At 43.7% G+C, this 22,268-nt stretch overlaps 1 protein-coding gene across 6 annotated transcripts in view; it reads left to right on the plus strand.

Moving 5' to 3' along the window:
• LOC137356812 (V-type proton ATPase subunit C 1-B-like) overlaps nt 1-22,268 on the plus strand; it is a 114,741-nt gene that overhangs the window by 36,112 nt on the left and 56,361 nt on the right. For all 6 annotated transcript variants that reach the window (XR_010971114.1, XM_068022608.1, XM_068022617.1 and 3 more), the window contains exons 6-9: nt 3,120-3,211; nt 12,268-12,366; nt 12,470-12,538; nt 18,973-19,065. Coding sequence is in view for 5 of the 6 variants with exons in the window: in XM_068022608.1 (XP_067878709.1) it covers nt 3,120-3,211; nt 12,268-12,366; nt 12,470-12,538; nt 18,973-19,065 (353 nt within the window). In the remaining variant the exon portion in view is untranslated. The remainder of the gene's footprint in view (nt 1-3,119; nt 3,212-12,267; nt 12,367-12,469; nt 12,539-18,972; nt 19,066-22,268) is intronic.

Below are 22,268 nucleotides of genomic sequence, written 5' to 3' on the forward strand. Positions count from 1 at the left end.
AAAGCTGCAGAAAAGTGGCAACAGAGATAGGATCATAAAAGTCTTGTTCATGTTTCTCCATTCATTAGGTGATTCACTTGTGTGTCATATGCCCGCTGCTGTGTTAATTTATTGATTTGTTGGTGGCTGGTGCTTTATTCATTAATTCACTGATGCCTGCTGCTCCTTTCCTTTATTTTCTGCTGATTTGTTCCCAGATCTGTTAATTCAGTTATTCAGTAGAACCAACATTTCCGTTGAGTTGTTAGTTTGCCTGCTGCTTTATTAATTTATTAATTCACTAATGCTGGGTTCACCATTATTACATTAATTTACAGGTGTCTGCTGAATAAAGAATTGATTGATTTAGCGATGACCGGTGCTATTTTATTGTTTGTATTTGCTGGTCCCTGTGGTGCAGTGTTCATTAGTAACCTCTTTATTGTGATTGAGTGGTCATGCATATATTTTGTGTTAGTTTCTCTGGGCTGAGTTTCCCTGCTACAATTGTATTGTGCCAAACAAAACCAGTAACATACTTTGTTTCAATTTAAATTCTCAAGCTTATTGTGTTAATGTTTAATCTTCGTGTTGTTATAGTGACAGCTTCTGTTCTCCACTGCTTTAGGTTATACAACCATCACATTCTTTGGGAACACTGAGATAAAACTTTTCAGTACCGTACAGACCTTTTACTGTGGGCGGCACAGTGGCGCAGTGGTTAGCACCGCAGCCTCACAGCTCCAGCGACCCGGGTTCAATTCCGGGTACTGCCTGTGTGGAGTTTGCAAGTTCTCCCTGTGTCTGCGTGGGTTTCCTCCGGGTGCTCCGGTTTCCTCCCACATGCCAAAAGACTTGCAGGTTGATAGGTAAATTGGCCATTGTAAATTGTCCCTAGTATAGGTAGGTGGTAGGGAAATATAGGGACAGGTGGGGATGTGGTAGGAATATGGAATTAGTGTAGGATTAGTATAAATGGGTGGTTGATGGTTGGCACAGACTCGGTGGGCCGAAGGGCCTGTTTCAGTGCTGTATCTCTGAACTAAACTTAACTCTTTGTGTGCAATATCACATGAAATTGACTAATTATCTCCAAAGCAGTGGTTCTCAAACTTTTTTTATCACGGGCCACTTAGGCAGGACAAAAGACCCCGTGGACCACCCACCGGTCCTACCCCACCCGCTTTCCCTTGCCACCGCAAAAAACTCATCCGAATTAATGGGAAGAATGGAGCTTCTTTTGATGAGACACCAATGAGGTGATGTCTGGTTTCAAGCTGGACAACTTCAGTCTCACGTCAGACTCCACATTCAGCCGGCTCCCCTTTGTTTTCGGCCCCACAGTCTTGAAGATCCAATTTCACAGTTGTATGTTGTAACAGTGTCATACATCTTGCTTATGAAACTAAATGGTTGCTTGCACTTATGACGTCTCATGCCGTGCACATGGGAGCCAGTCTGGTTGTGTGACGTCATGCACGTGGTGGGGATGAGGGTTCTAGACTGTTATCTAATATGGCTTCAGCCATGGTGTTGTGCATGAGTGACTTACATTTTGGACCAGCCAGCAGACCACCTGGAGGACCCTCCACACTTTGAGAAACACTGCTCTAAAGACTTGTTTGATGCTTAAACTTGTTGGACTTCCTGTTCTTGAAGTATTTTGATCCTTTCCCTTTGGGTCCCCCAATGTCATGAACCACCCTTGTGTAGAAGGTAGGTTAGTAGTCTGCTCTATCAATACCACTTTGAATACGCCTGTTAAGAAATGCACAATAACCTCTTTCCAATTAATTTCACCCTTCTTCCCTGTGGAAAAGTGACCTCTCCCCCCTTGGTACCTCCCCACAACCTCACTGTGCATGGATTTATGGGTGCAAACCTGCTTCATGCTAGTATAGCAACATATGTAATGGGCTGATCAGTATACTATGAAGGGAAGTTTTGAGAATGTGAGATTAGTTTTCAAATTTCTGTTAGCGATATTAGCATATGGATGTATTACGTGCTCGTATAGCATTCCTTTGTTTATTTTTTAAATGGAGGTACTATCCCATTTTAAAATACAGATTAATGCCTTGGTTGAAATAATAGAGAAATAGCTTACTCATTTATAAAGTGTTTGTACGCTAAGATTTACAACAGTAGTTTTGATGCTTGTATGTCTCTAGTAATAATCTTACTGTGTATCATTGTATTGTATAAGTATTGCCCTTGTAATTTTAAATTGTCATAGAAGTGTTGTATATGTATTTTAAATATAGTTTGAGTTGGTTATTTAAAATTATTATAGTGGAATTGTGAAAGTTAAGAGCTTTAGTCAAATCAGGAATAATTCTTAGAACACAAACTTATGTCAGTTCTGGGTAGATAGATTCTTGATAAGCAAGTGGGTGAAAGGTTATTGGGGGTAGGCGGGAATGTGGAGTCGAGCTTACAAACAGATCAGTCATGATCTTATTGAATGGCAGAGCAGGCTGAAGGGGCTGAATGGCTGCCTACTGCTCCCAGTTTGTATGTTCGTATGTCATGCTCACTCATTCAGGAGTCCAGATTGGTTCTGAAATTGGCCACAACTCAACCTCTAATATTCAGTGTAATTTACTTGAATAATGGCTGCCAAGCTGATAGCCAGTGAAAAACATTGCAATTGTTAGCATGCTCGGACCAAAATAGATACATGGGAGTGTAGCTTGGCAGCAGATTGAGCTGAATTGCTCCACTCCTACCAGCCATTCCAATCATTCCAGCCACTACATCCCCTCTTCACACGTCTGCTGCTGTTGTTAAGTTTCAGTCAATATCTTGCCAACTTTTGCTTTATTTTAATGGTCATCGGTAACATATATAAAGACTCTCAGAATGTACTCAGCATAACTAGGAAAACACCACCAACGTCCCCCAGTAGCTTGGATTAGTGCATCAGGTGTGGCGACAGTGTTTCTCACATATTTTGACGGATACTGGTACACACCCCTTTCCTCCTAAAAGGGTATCTGTTTGCATGCCAAAATGGCTATTTTTCATCTGATTCTTCTCAATACTTAAGTATTACTTTAGAGAAAATCAACTCTGAAATATTTGACAGTAATGACATCATTAAAAACAGAATAACTGTTCACTGTGTTTCTTATTTTCAGCAACTTTCACAGATTGATACTGATTTAAAGTCTCGTGCAATGACCTATAACAGCACCAAAGGAAACCTACAAAACCTGGAAAGAAAAGCAGTGTATGTAAACTGGCATCCTTTTTTAATAAATCTGTGAATTGTGGAAAACTACAAACCCAGATGTTTGGAAAATACACCACCTCCCAGTACAAGTATTGTTATCACAAACTCATAAGATTTGCAAATAAGTGGTGCACTACAATCCCGATTATTGGGTAGTGCAGGTACAAGCAGTACCTGTCGAGTTTCTTTTCTACCTACCTTATGGCTGATGTATCAACATTATGGGGGTAACTTTCAACTTGGATAGAGGCCTAAAACTGGAAAGGAAATCAGGTGGGGTGTATAACATATGGCCAACCCAATACCTCAAGTTTCACCACACTGCCTCCCACCCCCCTGCCCACCCCCCCCCCCGCCAAAATTGAAAGCTAACCCCATCTGACTGAGTGCTCATGGCAGGAGGGGAACCAGTGGGGGGGGGGGGCGGGGGGTGGTGCCAGGGAGCGGGGGTGAGCCAAGGAGAGGGAACTAAGGGTGTAGGGAGGGGGCAGGGGAGCCGGTGGGGTGGGTGCTGGGTAGCTGGGGGCGGGAACTGAAATTAAAAGTAGATCAAAGAAAAATTCACAATCATTAAAACCACTTTCCTATTATTGAGCTGAAGGCAGACCTCAAGGGGCATGTCTTCAGCTCGTGATGTCAGAGGGGGCATGGCTTTGCTGGGATTGTGCCACACCACTAGGCCTCCCCTTCTCAACTTGCCGATGGAGCCACGCTGCTGCTGGGAGAGCAAGATCTCGCTGCAGACAATGAAAAAGGCACTTAGTTTTGAATGCTGTCAACTGTGGAAGCCTCCACATCACCGCTGACCGCAAGATCTGGGTGGCCAATATTTTACTTCAGTCTAGATTTTTTTCCCCACCTTTCTTTCAAAGTGTAACAGATATTTTAGTAGTACCCAGTCCAACTATTGAATCTGAATGCACTGCATAACTTGTTTTTTTTTAAAAAAAAAGACAACACTAAGTCCACAAAGTTCAACCCAGAAATTGTACACTACTAAATGACTTACTTGTATATGAGAATTTTATTAGGTAGCTGTTTGTAATATAACATTTTAAACTTAAATAAAAGATACAAAGAATATCACACACAACAAATCCATAGCTGCATCCAATATTGACAATTATTAATAGTTCCTAAGATTGGAACATCAATAATGCACCTAAAAAGATTTAATGGAGACGAAATATTAGTCTGTTGCTGTAGAATGAGTTTATCATTAATTAACACAGAATATTAGTTGTATTTTTAAACAATGGTTTGGAGGAGATTTGTATTTGATAACGGAATGTTTCGGGAGTAGAAATTAATTTCTGGCTGTGGTGCAAAACGTGTGATATCGGATTGGCAGCCATTTATACGTATTGCCCAATATTCAGTTCCATTGCAGTCAATGAAATTAAATATCAGGGGCTGATCCAATACTGCCAGAGATGAATTTCAAATCTTTAATGTTTTACTTGAGCCTAAATTGTTTTGGAGGGAGTAGACACGACGGGGGGAATTTTAACTCATTGACATATTGGGAGCAGAAGAGTCTGGTAGTGCTCAGGAAACCCAGGAGTTTGGGTTCCCCCCATGCTGTTAAGTTATTCTTGACAGGTTCCCTGCCCGGAAGACAGCCTGATTGACAGGCTTGGCTTCCAGTCGGGCAGGGAGCACTCCAGACCCCGCTGGGTGGCCGGGGTTGGTCGGAGGGGTTGAGGGTAGTTGTGGGGGTCTGATCACAAAGTGGGGAGCTTTGGGGGGGTGCATGCTGGAAGGAAGCACTCTTGCTTGCCTTCTCACTGAGGCTGTTCTCTCCTCGCTGCAAGCACCGGATTTCCTGTGGCTTAGGAAACCTGGCGGCCACAGTTAAACCTGAAAAGTAGGTTAACTCCAAGGCTTCCAACCTTATTAACCTATTTAAAATGCTAACCAACTTCCTGGGAGCAGATTGGCTGCCCCTTCCATGTCCCACCTCAGTAAGACCCAAAGTAGGGGGGTTGAAGTCAATTTCCCAATAACCATTAACCTCCCATCTGCTCACCCCTCTATGTGGAACTAACCATGTTCTTCATGTAGTCAATAGGTATTTGGAAGAGACTTGTTAATGTATTTAGAAAAAAAGTGCTAGTTTTCACTTTTTCTCTTTGACTCCTTGGACCATTTATCAGAACCTTATCCAAATGACCGTTATTCCTATGTTTGCTTTAGCACATGTGCACTTCCAGCAGGAGTCACTGGACAGTGAATAGGAGAAGGATAATTTTCCTTTCTTTAACACAGGAACTAAGTGGTGAAATTGTTCAAAGCCAGTAGCCAAAAACAAGTTGATAGTGAAATTATGAATAAAGCAAAATCATTGGAAAAGAAACTCTGTTGCACTATAAAATGGGCTGTTGATTGTCTATCAACCCATTTTACACTACAGGCATTGATTGGTTTCAGCCCTGCTGAGCCCAGTTATACAGCCTCTGGTTGAAATGAATCAACTCAGCAGAGAATCCAGGACCTTTATTTGTTGTACGGCTCCAGTATTCACTGGATAAACTGGGTGCTTTATCAGAGCATCTGGAAAGAGGCTTATAATTACACAAAGAAAAAGTTTGTTATAACAGGATTGTGATAACAGCATTGTATGCAAATGATGCTTGAATGAAGATGATTGAAAAAACAAATTACTTTAAAAAAATAAGTGCACCACACTTGAAAGATTTATATTTTTGACACCTAATAGGAAGAAAAAGTGGTATATGATGAATGATTAAAACATGACTGTGTTATCAGTATATGTCAAATATTATTTGCTTTACTACAATGCATAACAGATTTTTAGAAGTAGCTTCACACAAAAGAACAAATTCTTATTGGAAGTGAAGGTTGTGTTGGTAAAGGAGTCTCCAACGAAGGCAATAGATAAAGCTGCAGAATCTCTTCCCCTAGGTTTTTCACAAGCTTTTGTTTACTCTTAGTAATACATCATAGAGGTCTATATACAAAGTTGCACTTTTATTACCAATTTTTGAAAGTTTTTTTAGGTCTACAATCTGGACCCACTCTCAAGATAATCCCAAGAAAATATTAATTATCAAAATAATATAATATGCGAATTACATATATATTTGAGGTTATTGAGCAGCAATGTAAATAAAGTGCCTTACACTTGTTTCACTCTCAAGCTTATTAACTAACAGCTCAAAGACTAGTTATTTACATGGTCCTGAAGGAGGATGGTTTTAATGCTTTACCGACGCTTCAATCAGAAACTATTAAAATAACTGCTGTGAACAATGAATTTCCTTCCATTTAGCAAGTGTCGAAGTGAAACTAATTGCTTTTATTGGAAAGAGTCCAGTCTTCCTCCAACCCAATCAAGATCAAATGGAGACCTCTAACCTTTTACAATTTATATAAATGACTTAGATGAAGGGACCAAAGGTATGTTTGCTAAGTTTGCTGGTGACACAAAGATAGGTAGGAAAGTAACTTGTGAAGAGGACATAAGGAGGCTACAAAGGGATATAGATAGGTTAAGCAAGTCGGCAAAGAGCTGGCAAATGGAGGATAATGTGGGAAAGTGTGAAATTGTCCATTTTGGCAGGAAGAATAAAAAAGAAGCATATTACCTAAATGGTGAGAGATTGCAGAGCTCTGAGATGCAGAGGGATCTGGGTGTCCTAGTGCATGAATCGCAAAAGGTTAGTATGCAGGTACAGCGCGTAATTAGGAAAGCTAATAGAATGTTATTGTTTATCAAGAGGGGAATTGAATACAAAAGTAGGGAGGTTATGCTTCAGCTATACAGGGCATTGGTGAAACCACATCTGGAGTACTGTGTACAGTACTGGCCTCTTTATTTAAGGAAGGATGCAAATGCATTGGAGGCAGTACAGAGAAGGTTTACTGGACCAATACCTGGAATGGGTGGGCTGTCTTATGAGGAAAGATTGGACAGGCTATGCTGGTATCTGCTGGAATTTAGAAGAGTAAGAGGTGACTTGATTGAAACATATAAGATCCTGATGGGTCTTAACAGGGTGGATGTGGAAAGGATGTTTCCACTTGTGGGAGAATCTAGAACTAGGGGTCACTGTTTAAAAATAAGGGGTCGCCGATTTAAGACAGAGATGAGGAGAATTTTTTTCTCTGAGGATCGTGAGTCTTTAGAATTCTCTTCCTCAAAAGGCGGTGAAAGCAGAGTCTTTGAATATTTTTAAGGCAGAAGTAGGTAGATTCTTGATAAGAAAGGGGTGAAAGGTTATCGAGGGTAGGTGGAAATGTGAAGTTATCAGTTCAGTCATGGACATATTGAATGCAGAGCAGACTCGAGGGATCGAGTGGCCCACTCCTCCTAATTTGTATGTTCGTAACTTTGTAACTTTGCTTAATTTAGATTAGCTGGTTAATAATAACTCCACGAGCTACTTTTAACAAACTATCTCACAGTTAGACATTGTCCTGAGGGTCAGAGAGACACTGAATTCCATTGAGTTGAATTAACTTGGAGGAATCCAATTACTCTCTAACCTATGCTAAATTGAGCAATGCCTGTAGTTAACTAAAGTGAATAAGTGATCCCCTTTCACTTCAGAAAGCGTGTAACTTTGCAATATATTAAAATTTACAAGAATTAAATGTAAGAGTAGTCAGCTTGAGTGTTCAAGATCTTGTACTGCAGATTTAGAACAGATCGAGCAATGCAAAACTGGGCATCCATGAGGCGCTGTGGGCAATCAGCAGCAGCAGAATTGTACTCAACCATAATCTGTAACTTCATGGCCTGGCATATTCCCCACTCTTCCATTACCATCAAGCCAGGAGACCAACCCTGGTTCAGTGAAGAGTGCAGGAGGGCATGCCAGGAGCAGCACCAGGCATACCTCAAAATGAGGTGTCAACCTGGTGAAGCTACAACCCAGGACTACTTGCATGCCAAACTGCATAAGCAGCATGTAATAGACAGAGCTAAGCGATCCCATAACCAACGGATCAGATCTAAGCTCTGCAGTCCTGCCACATCCAGTCGTGAATGGTGATGGACAATTAAACAACCAATTGGAGGAGGTGGCTCCACAAATATCCCCATCCTCAATGATGGGGGAGCCCAGCACATCAGTGCGAAAGATAAGGCAGAAGCATTTGCAACAATCTTCAGCCAGAAGTGCCGAGTTGATGATCCATCTCGGCCCCCTCCTGAAGTCCCCAGCATTACAGATGCCAGACTTCAGCCAATTCGATTCACTCCGCGTGATATCAAGAAACGACTGAAGGCACTGGATACTGCAAAGGCTATGGGTCCTGACAATATTCCGGCAATAGTACTGAAGACCTGTGCTCCAGAACTAGCTGCACCCCTAGCCAAGCTGTTCCAATATAGCTACAACACTGGCATCTACCCTGCAATGTGGAAAATTGCCCAGGTAGGTCCTGTACACAAAAAGCAGGACAAGTCTAACCTGGCCAATTACTGCCCCATAGGTCTACTCTCAATCATCAGTAAATTGATGGAAGGTGTCATCAACAGTGCCATAAAGCAGTACTTGCTTAGCAATAACCTGCTCAGTGATGCTCAGTTTGGGTTCTGCCAGGGCCACTCAGCTCCTGACTTCATTACAGCCTTAGTTCAAACATGGACAAAAGAGCTGAAATCCAGAGGTGAGGTGAGAGTGACTGCCCTTGACATCAAGGCAGAATTTGACCGAGTATGGCATCAAGGAGCCCTAGCAAAACTTGAGACAATGTGAATCAGGGGGAAAACTCTCCGCTGGTTGGAGTCATACCTCGTGCAAAGGAAGATGGCTGTGGTTATTGGGGGTCAATCATCTGAGCTCCAGGACATCAGTGCAGGAGTTCCTCAAGGTAGTGTCCTAGGCCCAACCATCTTCAGCTGCTTCATCAATGACCTTCCTTCAATCATGAGGTCAGAAGTGGGGATGTTCGCTGATGATTGCACAATGTTCCGCACCATTCGCAACTCCTGAAATACTGAAGCAGTCCATGTAGAAATGCAGCAAGACCTGGACAATATCCAGGCTTGGGCTGATAAGTGGCAAGTCACATTGGCGCCACACAAGTGCCAGGCAATGACCATCTCCAACAAGAGAGAATCTAACCATCTCTTGACATTCAATGGCATTACCATCGCTGAATCCCCCCACTATCAACATCCTAGGGGCTACCATTGACCAGAAACTGAACTGGAGTAGTCATATAAATACCATAGCTCCAAGAGCAGGTCAGAGGCTGGGAATCCTGCGGCGAGTAACTCACCTCCTGACTCCCCAAAGCCTTTCCACCATCTACAAGGCACAAGTCAGGAGTGTGATGGAATACTCTCCACTTGCCTGGATGGGTGCAGCTCCAACAACACTCAAGAAGCTCGACACCATCCAGGACAAAGCAGCCCGCTTGATTGGCACACCATCCACAAACATTCACTCCCTCCACCACTGACGCACAGTGACAGCAGTGTGTACCATCTACAAGATGCACTGCAGCAACGCACCAAGGCTCCTTCGACAGCATCTTACAAACCCATGACCTCTACCACCTTGAAGGACAAGAGCAGCAGATGCATGGGAACACCGCCACCTGCAAGTTCCCGTCCACGTCACACACCATCCTGACTTGGAACTATATCGCCGTTCCTTCACTGTCGCTGGGTCAAAATCCTGGAACTCCCTTCCTAACAGCACTGTGGGTGTACCTACCTCACATGGACTGCAGCAGTTCAAGAAGGCAGCTCACCACCACCTTCTCAAGGGCAATTATGGATGGGCAATAAATGCTGGCATAGCCAGTGACGCCCACATCCCATGAATGAATAAAAAAAAAAGTATCAGTAATTGGTGAGAAGGAAATTAAAATCAAAATGAGTTACTCACAGGAAGAAAATATTAAAATGTTCTGGAAAATATCTAGTTGTTTGAATCATGACCACATAATTAATTTTATGATTGTCATTGTCATTAAATTTATACAGCTGGTTAATTGAGAATTATATTAAAGTTCTGATTCCCTGTAATGATAGAAAGCAAATACAATTCCCCATAAAGAAGTGGTTTGTATAATGGCCCAGATTTTGGTGTGATGATGATGATGATGAAAATATCAGCTTTTGCCATCATTACTCCACTGAAACTGATAGCAATTTTGGGACACTGCATATGTGCAGAATAACACGGAAATCCAGAAGTTGCTTCCAGTGAGTCTACGCTGCTCCAATAGGGTGCACTGCAGAAGTTCCCACAGACTACAATCTCCATTGAAATCATGATTTGATGAAAACATCCACTTCTATGGTGACAGCGTCACTGTAGAGACACTTGGAAAAGTTACACTTTTTGTTGAAAGAGGTGTAACTGTGTTTTTAACTGCTAGCTTCATAATTACTGCTAAATACCATCACTACCCTGAAAAGCTTTTATATTTGTGGAGTGTCAAATTTCTACATATTGAGAAAAAACTCGGCAGATTTTTTTAAAAGATAAAAACATTCTTCTTTAAAAGAAGTTGTTTATTTTAGCTTCTGTCTTAATCCAATCATCATTTATTTTGCTATCTGAAAATTTAAATAAAAAGTGAAGGATTTCAGTGGTGTTAAGTTCCTGGTTTAATGTGTGTGAATACCTAAATGTGATTGGCTATTTACCCTGCTTGCTGACATCACTGCTGCTGCACGCCAAGAGCTCCCCTTGACGGCGACAGAGTTAAACTGCGGCCAGGAAAAGAGAAAGCCACACCATAGAGATTGCTAAATCTTTGTGGGCAGCTTTCTTTGAGGTCAGCGGCGACTCCCTTCCTTAGCTGCTGAATACAAAATCTGGGCCAATATGTTACTTTGTAATCATTGTTAGAGGCTGTATTAATGGAATTATTTCAAACATTTAAAATAATCGGTTTATCTATTTTATCTATTTTTGATATTCGTATTTAAGCTCAACAAAAAGGACAATTTTGCTGTTATTATGGGTTGGATTTTATAATCTCGCTGCTAAGATCGGCGGTGAGCTGAAAAAACGGTGCCCACCCGCGCTGGCCGCACACCTCTAGAGCCACTGCAATCTTCCATGTGACGGCTTATTTGCATTCCTGGGGCAGGCCGACCCCCGCCCCCTGATCACTTGGAGTTGGTGGGCTGTCCGTCACCGGCAATGTCATTTTTAAAGGGCTGTTGGCTCTAGCAGCTAATTTAAATATTTAAAGGTAAATTGAATTAAAATAAATAAATACATCTCTTTTGCTCCTCTTCCTTCCCAATAACAATTAAATTAATTATTTGCCCTTTCCCCCCAAAACACTTACTTTACCATCTGACCATCACCCCCCCAACGCACAACCCCCAAACTGCACAAACTTTCAACCACAACCCTTCCCAACATCCACAACACCCATGATGTTAATTTGACCCCATTCCCCCTGCCCCCCAGCACTGATGAACTTACCTCCCCACCCCTCCCAACCAGTGTTGCGCCTCGCTCCCCTGGACAGGGATCCAAAGGTGCGAGACATCAGTGGCGATGTGAGCTTAATTAAATCAATCATTTTAATTTATTTAAATATTCAAATTGGGGAGCGGCCAGGGTGGGGAAGTGGGTGGGGGGGAGGGTGGTGCTGCCACGGGGTCTCACCACCGCTGGTAATATCAAGCCGGGCCCTCCCGGCAATGGGGTGTGTGGCGGCTCTCTCCAGGAGGCATTTTTTGGCCCCCTCCGCCACGAAACCCGATGTCGGAGGTTGGTAAAATCCAGCCCTATGTTTGGGAATATTGGATTATCTGGGTGCAATGTACAGAGAGAAAACAGAGAAAATTCATTAATTCAAATATTGGGAAATTGGGAAAGCTCACTTAACAGCATGGGATCCCCCTGCCTGGTTTACCTCTACGTGTTGCACCCAGGTGATCCAATATGCCAACGGCACAATATTTGTGTATGGTGTATCTATGCTTACAATAGAAGAGGTTGACACATATCATCTGACACAAAAATGGAACACACTAAAACGTTAAGATGCATTGTATTTATTCTCAATAAATATGGTCTGATTTTCTCCCATTCCTGTTTTTCCAGGGGTAGCCTTTTGACCCGTACGTTAGCAGAAATTGTAAATAAGGAGGATTTTGTGTTAGATTCAGAATATCTCACAACCCTTCTGGCTTTTGTCCCAAAGTAAGTACCTTGCATGGTGCGAGTTAATGCAATTGGGCTTTCATTGTCCCATAGAGTGCTTTTATAACTAGCTGTTATTTTTATTACTCTTGTTATGCATTAGGTCCAATTACGTTAACTGGCAAAAGACATACGAATCCCTCTCAGCCATGGTGGTTCCTCGATCAACCAAGTAAGTTTATAAAGAATGAATTGCATATCTTGAAACATGTTTTGTGTATTATAGTATGAGGAATCTCATTACCCAAATTATTTATCATTTAATGTTTCCTCAACAAAATGCCAAAGACTTGCAGGTTGATAGGTAAATTGGCCATTAGCAATTGCCCCTAGTATAGGTAGGTGGTAGGGAAATATAGGGACAGGTGGGGATGTGGTAGGAAAATGGAATTAGTGTAGGATTAGTATAAATGGGTGGTTGATGGTCGGCACAGACTCGGTGGGCCGAAGGGCCTGTTTCAGTGCTGTATCTCTAAACTAAACTAAAAATGTTATAAATTATTATACGAACCTAGGCCTAGAAGTGATGATGCAGGTTCGGGTGATTCTTATCAAGGGGGATTGGTCTGATCGTGGCGGGAAGCAGACAAGGTTGTTTGGCCGGGGTGAAGCACTCCTGCTTGGTAATGGCACTTAAGTGCTGGATCTAGCCGTTCTCGCCTCCCTCTAGCTGTCAGATTTATCAAGCCCTGGGAAACCTGGTCTGCAGTCATTACATTTAAATTCTCCCAAAATCTGAGGTGTGCAGCCTCATTAAAATCTTTAAATGGCAAACCTGCCTCTGGAGAGCAGGTTAACCACCCCTCAACCTGCCTCTGTTAAAGCCAGGTGTGGGCGCATTGGAGGTGGGTTTCCTAGTTTTGAATTTTTAACCATCCCTGGCCACCCACCCCATCTTGTTCCCCCCCCCAAGTAATAGGATGGAGAAAAGTTCAGATGGCGGTATGTACCAGATCAGTCTCTAACCTTGTCTCAGCCATAGCAATTGTATGATTCTGGTAGGGATGAGAAAGGGGAGAAAAGAAGGAAAATAAATAGACCTAGATTATTATTTGTTATTGATTGTGAAACCAGATTTTTGAATGTGTTACTGAACAGCAAAAAAGGCAATCACCAGATAAAACATTTTGCTGCTACTATTCCTTGCCAAATAATTGGAGTTTTATTAGATAAATGAACATGAGAATTACACATCTGGCTTTGGTTTCCTACGCCCCGATATTAATGGGGAAGCCGAAAATAGCCAAAGGTTGGCGATCTTAATGCCAGGGCCTCAGTCACATATTATAGGGCCAGCTCTTGCACGGCGGCCAGCTGAATGGATATTTTTGACTAGTAGATGGGAGGGAATGGGGATGGTCCCACAGCACTGGGAAGGAATCTCTGGTTGGTGATCAGGGGTCAGGGTTCAGGGAGGTTTGCATCTTGTGATTTGAAGGGCTGGGTGAGGGGTTGGAGACTGGGGCTTGGGGAGGGTGGGTGCGGGCGGGGTGGCGGTGCAGAGGAGGCTGGCAATCGGCACTGGGCAAGGCCTGGGAGCAGCACTCCTGCTCCTTCTGGCCCACAAGGAGTGCTGAAAGAGTCACTTAACTTGGCGAGTTGGCAGTTCCTGTTTCAGATTAGCTGCCAGGAATGCCACAGCTCGGGCTTCCCCCTCACTAATGTTGTCACGGTAGCGATATTACCATCAGGTCACGACTTCAGTATGCAGGAACCTCCTCCATGGCCAGATTCCAGCTCTCAAAAATTTAGTGGGCCGGCAACGAGGTAGTGTTGCCAGATACTGATATTTTAAACACACAACTTTCTCCTGTCCTTGGGTGGGTGGGGGGTGGGGATTGAAATCAAGGTCTGTAAATGACACTGCTCTGCAGATCTATCTATTTTTATAAATTGCCAATGTCTCTTCGACTTCAATGGAATCTTGTCCTGGATGGAGACAGTTTCTAGTCATATGATCAAACAACATTCAGAGAAGATGGGAAAGCAAAGGGAATAAATTTTGTTTAAATTGAAACTCAGCCTCTACTAACTATTGGCTAAGAACATAAGAAATAGGAGCAGGAGTAGGCCATTTGGCCCCTCCAGCCTACTCCACCATTCAATAAGGTTATGGCTGATCTGATCTTGCCTCAACTTCACTTTCCTGCCTGCCATTATAACCCTTGATTCAATTTGTAGATCAAAAATCTGCTTAACTCAGCCTTGAATATATTCAATGATCCAGCCTCCACTGCTCTCTGAGGAAGAGAATTCCAAAGGTTCATGACCCTTTGAGACAAGAAATTCCTCCTCATCTTCATCTTAGATGGGCAACCCCTTATTCTGAAACTATACCCCCATGAAGGGCAACTTCCTCTCAGAGTCTACCCTGTCAAGGTCCCCTTATGCTTTCCCCTGCGATGGGTTTGGAGGCAGGGAGAGCATAAAATGGGGTGGGATGGTGGCGGGGGGTGGGGCGTGGGGTGGTGGGGAGGTTCCTGCCACCTTCCTGCTTCGGCCAAAATCTAGTCCGGGGCGGGATGCCCTGTGACCAGCCTTCCCGCCACCAATTGAGGCCCTTAACTGGGCAATTAATTCCCAAAAAGGTCCTCATGCCACCATCACAATTAGCCATGCAATAGGCTGCCCTGCTGCCGCACAGAAAGCACAACACGATAAACCTTCTGGGCTGCTTCCCAGCTCCGGAGTTGGGTGAGGTGGGGGTGTTGGGGGAGGGACTCCCTCGTCAAAAGGCACCTTGTGCCTGAACCAGGGACCCCGCATCAGGAAGGGGGGGGCACTGAGAACCCTTGCTAGTGACCCCCACCCCCCCACACATCCTCCCCTGCAACCTCCACCCTGCAAGACCCCTCCCACCCTCACCTACTTGTGGCCTGGGTCCAGTGCCGCTCCTGTCCCTCTGGTGGGTCCTCCTCTGGCAGCGGTGGCGCTGCAGCTGCCGGCCTCTGATTGGCAGGCAGCTCTGATAGGGCTGGGCCTCTGGCGATGGGGTCCTTGATCCTGTGGAAGGCCCGCGGCTGTCTTCATAAGTGCCTGATTGGCACTAGTTTTGGTGAGATTTCCAGAGAAGAGGTGACATGGGGATCTCGGCGTCGCTTTTTCTAGATGTCAAGACTCCCATCGCCAGCATAAAATCCTGGCATAGAGTCATTTAACCAAAGTGGATAACCTCACATTTTCCCACATTATACTCCATCTGCCAGATTTTTGCCCACTCACTTAACCTATCTATATCCCTTTGCAGATTCTTTTGGCTGGATTTTCAAAGCCCACTGAGTGCGGGTAAAGATCATGTTCTCAGAGGTCGGCACTGGAACCTGCTGCCTCTGGAACATGACGACATTTTTAAAGGGAACAGGTCGAGCACACACCTCCAATTAATCATCAGTTCAGCTCAATAAAGAATTCATTAACAGGCTTCTCAGCAGCAGTTTTGAATTTTCAAAGGCTGAGAACGTGGAGGACGCCATGTGGGAGAACACAACAGCGTGTTGAAGACGTGAGCACAGCGGGTGGGCCCATGAGGGCTATGGGAAGGGCTGATTAAAAGATTGCAGAGGCCCCCCCAAAAAATCTCAGCTGCTTCAAAAGTGCCACAGAGTGACCATTGCTGCAGCTGTAAGACTTGCTTTTCATAGTGACGAGTGGCAGGAATCCAGAGAGGGACGTGAGGCCGCTGGCATCACTTCGGCATCTGGGGTCAGCAGGTGAAGGCCTGGGGAATGCACAAAGCCCAGTTGAGGGAGGTCAGATGGGAACAGGCTACTCTGACATTGGACAGAGCAGTCAGGATAAGCTGCAGCAGATGCAACCTGCTGGAGGCCAGAGGAGCACAGCAGAGGTGGGTGGGCTGCAAGGGGAGGAAGGCGCTACCTTAATTATGATTTCATTTCTGAACTTAATGTTACCAGCATGCTGCCAAGCAAGCATTTATATATTTTAGTTTGCTTGTTATTGCTAGCAGTGAAGAATCGTCAGCATGATAGGTAAACCGATTTACCATTGACGATTACTGAGAGAAAAATCTTGGCCCAAGCTGCAAATAGCATTTAATGCTCCTTTCCATTTATTTTCATATCATGAGGAATCTGCTTGTAATCATTTAATTTTATTAAAAATGTTACATTTTGTGAACAAATATAATCAAAGAACACTTTTCCTAAAAATGTTTCACAAAATGTGACTTATTTATGCATGCTAAGTGTACTACTTGGTAGGAATAATTAACTTTGAAAACTGCATTATAATGTGCACATCAGAACGAAGTTAAGTACTGAGTGGTGGAATTTTCCCTTCATGCATTATGAATGAATGGAAAGTTCCAGTTAAGTTGGATATATGTGCAATGTTTTGCATGTACCAATAAAACAGTTCTGAGAATTATAATTACGGGGGCAACCTTTTGATTTTTACTCTCAGTTAATCCATTCTTAAAATCAACCTTTAATATTCCAAAAGGCAGTTGTTTTATTTCCTCAGAATAATAGGCCAGGTTTTTCTGTCGAAATAACAGTGAAGCGAATGGTGCTTGCTGTTGTTTATAGGTAAATGGTTCAGCAGTTTCAGGTGAGGAGCAAATGCATGTTTAAATGCCAATATCCAAACATTGCTGTCAGAGTTGGGCGCTCCAGCATTAGCTTCACGAAAACAGCCATTCCACTGTCTGCCTCATCATTACAATGCACTGAATGGTGTGAAGTTGCTATATTTGCTCAGTAGATATTTATTTTTCTGTAACTGATTTAACATTGAATTCACTCATTCTAATTTACACATCCCTCGCAGTCCGATGCTGTTTATTTCTCAGTCCTTCATTCTGATTGGTTAAGGCGACACACAGTTGCTTGCCCTGGTCACTCCGTTCTCAAATACCAGGGCCTGAATTTTACCAAGGGCTTTGGGACCCGGGCGTCGGGACGAAAAGCGGTGCTCAAGCCTACACTTGCCGGCAGTAGTACCAGTTCACCGATTTGACCGCAGGTGGCCTCCCCAATTAAGAATGGCGAGCAGGCTGCTGATGCTGCCAGTCCGATCAGAGGGCCAGCAGCTCTGAAGCCTCAGCAGTGCCACCGGGAGAGGTGGTCTCTGCTGAGGCAGGCAGGAGCCCTTGGGAGCTTAGACAGGTAGGTTTTAAACAAAAAATAAAGAATTCAGGGGGCTGAGGGTCAGAGGGGAAACCCCTCCGGGGAGATCGTTGGGGCTGCAGAGGCTGCCTTCCCTGCCAGCAACCTCCTCCTTGTGCCTTGAAGCCTCTGCTCCAATGGCTCTTAGGGCTGCCACAGTGAGGCCGACCCCATTAAATTGGCAGCCTCCCCACACACCGGGAGGTTCCTCTGCAGTTGACTAAATGCTGCTGGCTCCATAAAGTGGCTCCAATAAGGGCCTTTAAGTATGCAAATCGGCTGCCCACCTCCTTGGAAAGTGCCCCAGTGGTGGGACTGCGTTGGGGAGCTGTCCCAATATGACTCCCCACTGTTTAGTCGGGCCCTGCCACCTCCCAGCCTGTCACCCAGCAGCTGATAAAATTCTGCCCCAGGTTCTCTTGTGGCACCGTTATCAGCTTGCACTTTCAGCAACTTTCCACACAAAGAATTTTAAAGCAAAATATGTACTAACAAGTCTAATTCATGACAGGTGGACAGATGTTTTTAGATGCCCTGCCACAGCAAAATCTGGACCATTATTTATGGTTAAGTTGGGCAAATGTTGCATTTAATCGAATCTTACCTTTATAAAATTTGGGTAATGGTATATCTTCTGTGCGTTAATTATGTATCAGTTGTATTCAGTGTATTAACTGGGGACACAACTGTGCTCAAATACTATATATATTTGGAACAGGCTGAAAGAGTGCTCTGGGAGGTGATGTGTATCTCTACCAATAAAAACTAATAAGTGAATAAAGCCTTGACTTCAGTGTTCTATTGTCTGTCTGAGTTTAGACATGGAGATGTAAAATAGACCTGGAAAAGAAAGATTTAAAAATCATGAGTAGATGAAACACAAGAAGTACACAAGCAATATTTAGTGTTTAATTTTGCCATCCCCTTGAGTGCCAGTGGTTTGAACTACTCCCACCAGTTGGCAAAGAGAGCCATAAAAGTTAACATATTGTTTTCCCACAACTAAATATTCTTATTTTCTGGGGGTTGCTGCTGTTGATACAGATGAGGAAGATGGGCGCATCCAGACTACTTAATGTGATTTTAACTCCCAAGCACCCATTTGTTAATGAGACCTGGACATCTGTTTTGAGTGGAGCTTGACTCCAGTCAGATATTGTGATGAATTTCCTGAAAATAAATACTAAGCCACACCTCCCAAAATAATCCTATTGCATGGATAGATTGACATTATGTATCAATGGTAACTAAAAACAATGGCTGCTGCAGTGCTCAAACCTACCCTAAAGGCATTTAAAAGGTCAATGTTGCAATTTCACTTACCAGGGTAAAACGTAGATTGTAAGTGGTAGTGGATTTTCCATCAGCATTATCACTGGCAGACTCCCAATTATCTATATGCTGTTTCAAATAAACTATTTTCTGAATCTGTTAACTGGGAGTTTCTTTAAACTAAAATCATAAACCTTCTGATGCACAGAATGATCATAGAAGATACAGAGGGAGCCCTCTTTACGGTAACTCTCTTCAAGAAAACTGTAGATGAATTCAAACTCAGAGCCAGAGAAAACAAGTAAGTTTTGAAAGTATTTTAAATAATTCTATCATAATCTGATTCTTCTGCTTTTAGTATTTCAAATTGGAATAAATGACTGAATTACAGACTTGAGACTGAAAATACTAAGGGATTGATTGTCACTTCCATAAGTTTATGCAGTGAGGATTTTTTTTGACTCCTCTGATGCCTCGGCAGTTAATGCAATGTATGTTCTGGGTACTGGTTATGCTCATGCTGAAAAAATGAGCAACAATTTCTCTTATATACAGAAACAAATATGTTCAGACACCAAGGGCTAAATTTTGTTGAGGTCCTGGCGCTGGGATCCGTGGCGGGGGGGGGTGGGAGACGGGTGCTGGAAGATTGTACTGGCAGCGGCCCGCCACAGGGCCCGACGCCGGGAGTGGCGGCCCGATCTTCCTGGGGGTGGCGAGGCTCCGTGGCGCCCCCCCCACTGCTGGGCAACGGGACCCGACTTTAAATATTTAAATAAAGTAAATTAATACATTTTGAATAACATTGACAGTGATCTTACCCGCTGCCCGGGATCTTCGGTGCGGTGTCCGGCACTCACATGCCTTCACTTTCCCGTCCAGAGAAAGCTGGTGCCACCGAGGTGGGGAAGGTGGGATCTTCAGATTTTTAGTGTAGTTGTGGAGGGAGGGGAGACTGGGTCAAATCAGCATGTATAGTGGAGGGGAGAGCGGGAAGGGGTGACCTGTGCACTTTGAAAGGTTGGGGAGGTGGGTCGGGGGGACAGTCAAATCTTCCATGTAAGTGTTTTGGAGGGGGAGAGGGCACCTATTAAGTGTGTTATTGGGGGGAAGGGAAGGGGCAACTTTTTTTTGTGGTGTACTGGTGGGGTACGGGATTTAAATATTTAAATTTTGTGGCAGGTCAGGCTGCCCTTTAAAAATGGTGTCAGTGCCTGTGCAGAGACAGCTGACGCTGTTGCCAGTGTCGTAGAGCCCATCCCCACCACGTGATTGGCGGGGTGTGGCCCGACTGGCATATTATCTTGAGCTGCTGTGCACTAGATCGTGGCGGCATGACGGCAAGCTACCCGCACATGCGGGCTGCCATTTTCTTTGCCTGGCGGCAGGAACATTAAATCCAGCCCCTAGTAAGCAGCATTTTTGTACACCTTAAAAGTCTTGTAAGACCAAAAACAAAATAAGATCAGCTCCAATAGTCCTCCCCTGGATATGTGCTATATGGGACTGTGCCACATATCAGAAAATAGAAAAGATGGCAGTTGTATTTTCAGTTAATTAATTATTTGTTTCAGCAAGATGCATTAAAAGGAGCATTGCTATTAGAATTAATGCTTTAATTTGCAGTCTGGCAGCAAGAGTATTTAAACTAGAATAGGTATGCATGGCTGGTGGCAGGGACGCAGTCAACAAAGGAATGGATTGGGAATATCAAAATTAAATGTAGAACTCTGGTATGACATAAAAAACAACATCAGTTTTTCTGTGGCGTACACTGTCTTGCCACTGATCTTTGAGCACTGGCAGATGAACAGTGCAGAATAAAGAGCTTCCATATAGTATTTGTTGTTGTACAACATCTAATATTAAAACTGTCAATTAACATTTATAATCTGACTTTACAGCTAAAAGAATGATGTGTATGTCTTGCTTTAAACAAGGAGGTAACCATGTGCAAGCAATATTATTAATTGAGATCTGGCCATATCATCCTTTTGTTTTTTCCCCCCATTTCATTTTATTGTAAAGAAATGTTCATTTAAAAGGTACTTCCATGGATCACTTTAAACCTTTGTCTCAGGTCACCTGTGTGAGATAGAAATGCTGAGGTGACATTAGTCAATAGACTTGGGGGGGGGTGGTGGTGGGGTTAGCGGGGGGTGGGTGGGTGGGGAGGTGGGGCGAAAACTCAGCCAGGACCTATATCTGTGAGACATGGAAAGCAAATACTAGGCTGAATTTTGCCACAAGCAAGGGCGAACCCAATGTCAGGACCATTTCCAGGTGTCGACCCTGCTCAGCCCTGGCGACTGAATTTTAAGGGAAGCGGTCAACTAGAAGGCCGCCTCCACGTCCGCTGTCCAATTAGGGACAGCGGATGGGTTCCATAGGCAAGAGCTGAGGACAACACAGCCCACTGCAAGGGAGTCCCCACTATGTGACCAGTGAGAGCGCTGCTGAGGCTCAAGCAGAAGGAGCGGCAGAGAAGCACTGCAGCCACCATCAGCATCGGGAGCATCTGCGACCTCATAAGACCTATGCTCATCAGAGACATATATCATCAAGAATTCCACACTCAATGGCAAGGCTGTGAGTTGGGAAGACAACAGTCTTGCCATTTTTTTGCTGGAAACATTTCAATATCCTTCATGTGTAACCAGCCTCCACCTCCTGCTGTGCAGCTGCCTCCTTTTACCCACAGTGAGGGTCCTGGTTGTTGCTGGAAAAATTGCTGTGCTATTTCAGTTAATATCGTGAAGGGGCTCCTAAATTGGGTTGATTGCATTCCTGCCGTTGCTGGCCGAGAAACCGTCATCTCCGTGGAGCCACCTCCAGAAGAATTGCAAGGCAACACGCAAACAACCGGCATCCTGTCCTCTGGTGCCAATTTGTCGCCTTCAAAGCTCCTTCCGGTTCTCCAGGAAAATTCCCCCACTGAATCTGTGGAACAGGTTCACTAAAGGGATTCCCTTGGCAGAGCTCATCTCAGTATATCTGCTCTGCATACACACACCTTAAGGTGGAAGATTCCACGACAAAGCCCTGTAAGTCAAGAAGTCTCAGAAACTCAAACATTATGGAACTTTATGGTTAAGGCATTACCAGAGATACCTTATAGCTACCTTCTTTAAAAGGATAACGGCGGTAATCCAACAGAGAGGATTTCCCACCCTTTATATTGGTGGTTTTCAAACTATTTTTGTTTGAAGGACCCCTTTTCAAATGGATTAGTTATCATGGATCCCCCATCTAAACTACTAATAATGTGAAAATGCTATGTGTAAAGAGTGTTTTAATGCTTTTAAGAAAATAGGTATTTACTTACAGATATCAATGATATGGATGTGCCTGCTTCTCACAACAGAATCTATCTATCCTAAGTGTAATGTTTTGACAATGATACTTGTAAATCATTCTATATAAAAGCCAATGTTTCTTGTTTTTCAGGGAAAAGTGGATAATTGTAGAATGTGGTCCCTAATACCCCTCATAAAAATCCCAAAT

This window comes from Heterodontus francisci, chromosome 3 (assembly GCF_036365525.1).
Source record: "Heterodontus francisci isolate sHetFra1 chromosome 3, sHetFra1.hap1, whole genome shotgun sequence".
NCBI classification, from domain to species: Eukaryota; Metazoa; Chordata; class Chondrichthyes; order Heterodontiformes; family Heterodontidae; genus Heterodontus; species Heterodontus francisci.